The 5,876-nt window shown below is 30.9% G+C and overlaps 1 protein-coding gene across 1 annotated transcript; it reads right to left on the bottom strand.

Moving 5' to 3' along the window:
* Positions 1-495: 495 nt before the first annotated feature.
* LOC124837286 (uncharacterized) lies at positions 496-1,906 on the bottom strand. The gene has a single exon (XM_047312610.2). It carries the CDS (start codon positions 1,666-1,668, stop codon positions 715-717), a length of 954 nt encoding a protein of 317 aa, XP_047168566.1. The 5' UTR covers positions 1,669-1,906; the 3' UTR covers positions 496-714.
* Positions 1,907-5,876: the final 3,970 nt, after the last annotated feature.

Genomic DNA, 5,876 nt, shown 5'->3' with positions numbered 1-5,876 from the left:
ATAAGGGTATTTTTGTCTATATATATATATACATATATATATATATGTACATATACATATATATATATATATATATATATATATACATACATGTACATATATATGTACACATATACATGTATATGTACACATATACATGTATATGTACACATATACATGTATATGTACACATATACATGTATATGTATATATATATATATATATACACGTATATGTATACATGTATATATATATGTATGTATATATACATGTATGTATATATACATTTATGTATATGTATATCTATACATGTATATGTATACATGTATATACATATATACGTATGTATATGTACATTTATGTATATGTATATATATTTATTTATGTGTTTGTTTGAGTCAGTGTGTAATTCGTTTCAAAGTTCGTATCAGGTGAGAATATTTTGTCTAAAGTTTTGAAAAAGAAACGGTACAATTATATAACATATTTGATAATTGGATGACAGAATGAAAGACCTGTAAGAAACTGTTTTTCAGTTATAATTTCGATTTATTTTGCACACGCGTCTGACAGACATTCTGGAAAACATCCTCACAATTCACAGTTCACAATTCAGAATCGAATCTATTCACAGGACAAGAGCAGATTGATGAAACTATATATAATAATGTACAGATAAAATAAAAAAGAAATCGAGAAAGAAAAGCATGACTGACAGGCATGAAACAGGTGAGTTCAGGCTTTGCCTTCGACCCTTGCATGAGTGAGTCCGACGCAGGCATCAACAAAATCCTCCTCGATGAAATCGGTGGAGAGAACCTGAAGCCTATCAGCGATGCCTTTAGCGAAGCACTGAGCGATGAAGAGCCTGGCGTACCCATGAATCCGTCGTGTAACGGGTTTCACGCACAGAACAGGGTTATCGGCCACCGGCGTAACGGTGTTCTCCACCCTGTAGAAGTACTTGCGCGACGTCACGCCTGGGTGCTCAGTCAAGTGCTTTAAATTAGCGTCGAACTTCGTGGAAGGGAGATCCGTGTTCACCCAATTATCCTTCAGAAAGCCCGCACTCCACAGAGGACTCCCTGCTTTGGGCTGGGCCGATTTTCTGGGCTTCCACACGCAAATAACTCTCCTCGGCAACACCTCCGCTATGGTCTTCCCGAAAACGCCCTCGTCCTGAGGGATCAGAAACTCCCCCAACTGCTCCTCCAAGTACTTATCGAATTCGGGTGGGTCCTCGTGCCCGTACTCTGTTCTGATCTCCAGGATGATCACCTCGGACTGTGTCTCAGACAGGAACTTCTTCACGTCGTTCAGGACCACGTCCACGCTGTAGGTGACCAGGATGCCATGGCAGATGCGACGGTTTTCTTCGACCCGAATGTCAAGGACGCGGGTACCAAGGACCAACTGCCGGTATATGGAGAGCGATTGACACTGGGCGAAAGGGCGAGTGACGAGGGGGATGCCGATTTTGTTGGTGGCAGAGTCGTGCGTCCCCGGCCACACGATCTGGTTGATGCGTAGTTTCTCTGGGTTCAGACCAGACATCCAGTTTTTCCTGTCTTGAGGACGGTACTCAGAGCCAGGGTACTCTTCTCCGGACGTTTTCAGATCGGAGAGAACTTTCTTCTCTGTGTGAATTGTCTTTCTCCGTTCCATCTGCTTAGACACCTGAGAACCCATATTCACTGCACTGCCACCCACCGCAACAACCACCACACAACTTTTATCTTCGTTTCTTGACACACCTTTGCCTAGCCCCACTTGCTTCTTCACCACTATACTCAACTAACCACGTTAGGTGATGACCGTATATATATAAACTCTGCAAAACAAAACTACAACCAGGTTGTTTTCCCTACCGGTAAAAATAAGTTTTTGTTGTTTCCGAAATTCCTTTGTTCTTACATGCACCTCTGTTTTTCGTTACTCCTTTGTTCTTACATGCACCTCTGTTTTTCGTTAGTAGCTTTTTTCTAAATAGAAATTTAGTTTGATGTTTTTGGTCACTACTATGTTCTCAACCATTTGTCCTTCAAAAATAATAATCACCTATATAGATAAAGTTAATACCACCTTAAAGGTTCTGACTTGTGTACTCATTCTTTTTTGTAATTAAAGATTTTGATGCAACTGCTTTATGGCCAATAATTAATTAAACAGTTATTTTGATAACTTTTAATTACTTAATTAAACAGTTGGATTATCAATTTCGCAATTCAGATTTTGTTATCAAAATCCTTAAATACTGTGTGCAGGAGTTGTTTTATTTATGATAAGATTATATATAGTACGATAAAAGCTATGCAGCTTATACTAAAAAAAAATAAAAAATAAAAACATTATTTTAGTGTTTGAAATTACAAAATTATTTTTTACACGAGATGAAGTAATAAATATCATTTTTTGAATAAAATACAGAAAACACGTTTTCTTCTTCTTTCTGAAGTGGACACTCTGACAGCTGTCGGCAAAGTTGGTAGGGAGATGGATCACCCATTTAAGCTAACATCCACTTAGATTTGCATTATAAAAAAATCATCCACGTAATTCATTTCTACTATACATTTTAATTTTCTGTAAACCATATGTATCTGAAAATTTTCGGATTAAACTAGTCACGTCATATATCCCAAAAATACACTAAGATTTTTTAATATAAATTTACAGCACAATAATTTATTTAATTAATTCAACAATATATAATTAATACAAACAATAAATATTGAATTTCTATTTAAACTAAATTTAGTAATACAAGTTATAAGCAGTGATTTTACTAAATTTTAAGTGTGACAAAATATAAGATGATTAAAAAGTTCTTATATGTATTCTTGATAGTTAGAATATAAGATAAGATTTATTTGTAAAAGATTGTTATTAAAAAAGTTTAGATCACTTTGAATAAAAGATAACATACATTTCATAATGAATTACTATATATATTTATAGAATTTTAGATTTGTGACTCATGATAAAATTGATAATATAAAAAAATATTAATTATTATCAACAAATATTTTATCTAATTTATCAAATATTATGTAAATATATAATATTAAAAAATATCATGAAACACAACCATTTAATAATATATAAAAATATTGTCACTAATAATACTATCTTAAAATATTTTTGATCAGGTGAGATTAATTTGATGAGTCTTACAAATAGTTTTCAAAATTGTGGTATAAAAATAATACTCAAGATAAAAAATGTCATACCAACAATACTAGAGTGACCGCATCAACAAACTCTTGTCCAAATATTAAGCATAATAAAAAATATTAACAATGTTTTTGAAGATCATTTACTTTTTGGGTTCCGTGTTGGATTTATCAATAAATTGTATTGTAAATTTGATAATTATAAGAAAAACAACGAGCATTAAAATCAATTATTTTAATTTGTTTTGGTGTTATTTTAAGTCACACAAAAGAAAGTCTGGATGAATGGGATTTTTTTTAATCAATTATTAACCAAAAGGGTCGAGAATAGGACAAAGGTTATGAAATTATGATATGATGACTTGGTAAAATTTTATGTGGTTTATATCTTAAGAACATGTTTTGGAGTGAAAATGGGTGGTGAGTGTTCTGATTGGTCCACTTGTAATGATCGTCTTATCCAAAGCTGTCTTCATCTTTGTTTTTAGTTTATTTGTGAAATTGTTGCAACACATTAAGGAGCAGTTGAAAGAGACCATATGTCCATACATAAGTTAGACACATGGACAGCATAGAAATCATCTTCTAGGTTGCTCTTACAATAAACTGAAACCTCAAACTTCACATCCTTATGGCAGCTTTTTTGTCGTAAACCATTGATTTCGTGGTGCCAATAATTCCTTGGCATGTATCTTCTCCACCTTCATTAAAGCGTGTTTTGGCCCTCACTGGCACCCACCACATGAATAAGTTTGTAAGTTTATAACAGGTTTTTCACTTCAATATGATTTAATAATATTACACATTTTTAAAGAAAAAAATTTACTATTAAAAGTATGCCAGAATTACTTACCCAGGAAATATGAAACAAGGGTAAATTTTTACCAATTAATTATTTATTTAAGTAGCACTCACTTCAAATCCTTCCAACAATAAACAATACTTTGTATTTGTTTGTAGAAAATAAACTTGTGAGGTAAGATTTTGTGAAAGCCAAACATCACAAAAATAAATAAATCTCTACCTTTGATTTTGAAAGGAAAATTTAGAAGAAAATGACTTGTTTTTTTGGGACTCACTATAAAACATTTTCTCTCACACTGTAACTCGAGGAAAACTATCTCTCTCTCTTAATGTATTCTTTTTACTTAGAAAAACTATGACATGTTTTTTTAAATAATAAATAAGTCTTTGTTAGGAAAAAAAATTAGATTAAAATAAGTCTTTTGTCAATTATTGTGTATTTGTTTCATTCTTTGTGTATTTCAGCGTAAATTTACATTGTTTGTAGTTTGTGTACTTATTATTTCTCCATTTATCAAATATCATTGGTTTTAAAATAAATTTGAATTTGTAAATAGAAATGTTAAACATAAAATGGTTCAACTATTCATATTTTAAGTAAAATTTTAATTTACATTAATTTTAGATTTTCTAAATCACATAAACAAGGAGATGTTAATTTTGTTGATGATTGAACTAGCAACAAAAATCTATTTGTACAACAGATTTGAAAATCTTAAAAATACATAATAATTTCGAAAAATGGAGACAACCACGTAGAAATCAAAGATCTTAACATTGATTAGTTGAACAAATAAGAAATTTGTATAATACATGCTATTTGGCTTTAAATAATTACAAACATTATTCATAGAATATAATCTCATGTTAAATACTATTTAGGACATAACACATTTTATTCTATCTAAGTGTAAATAATTATTAGAACATCATAAGATACTCTATCGTAAAATCTTATATTTAAGACATATATTAAATTCACCATACATGTCGACAACAATATTACCACATTAATCAAACACAATGATGATAATAAACATCCATAAAATCTCTTATAAATTCATCTTAAACAAGCAAAGAAGAAAATAAATCCAATACACACTAGTGCTATAAGTGATGCGTAGTGTCAAACTTTTCGCAATAGGTGGATTCAAGGACGGATTCATGCTCAATGTTATTTTTCTTGCAAAACTAGGCGCTCAAAGATGCAATTTCTGATGCTCAACTGTTATGGTGCTCAACGATCTAGGGCCGAAATGCTTCTAAACATGTAGTGAAAGATTACATTCATTAGTGTCCCGCCACCATTCAACGCAAAGCATTAGCAAACCTAAACACTCAGCGACACTTTTTGTGCTCAACTTGAAGCTGAAATGCTTCCAGACGAATCTAATGCTCAATGCTCGTACAACACCGCCCAATACTATATTAGATATCACAAGCATAATTTTACTTTTAAAGAGGACTAATACCTATCAGATATCAAAAAACATAATTTGTACTTTTTAAAAGGATGATTGACCAAATGGATACTCTTTTTCTCATTAATTCAAAACAGTTTTAGGCATAAAAACTTGTACCACTCGACCAATTGCTCGTATTATAACTCTTTTAAACACATAAAATAAGATATTTTATGTAACCTTGTTTTTCTAATAATAACTTTAATTTTTTATAATACAGATTACTACTATTAATAAATTAACACATAATAATAACTTATTTAACAGTCACTTTTGTTAGACATACATAATTTTTTTTTTCTAAAATAAAATGAATATTTTTATAGATAATATATTTGGCTGATTAAATATTATATGTTTTAATAATATTTAATTTAATAAAACATTAATCGAAATAATTATCTCTCTCTCTCTATATAAAAGAAATAAAATTAGCCGTGCTATTGAAATTAAGAAG

Source organism: Vigna umbellata, chromosome 2, assembly GCF_029865625.1.
Source record: "Vigna umbellata cultivar VRB3 chromosome 2, Vumbellata_1.0, whole genome shotgun sequence".
NCBI lineage: Eukaryota > Viridiplantae > Streptophyta > Magnoliopsida > Fabales > Fabaceae > Vigna > Vigna umbellata.
This window is presented reverse-complemented; position numbering and strand designations above follow the sequence as displayed.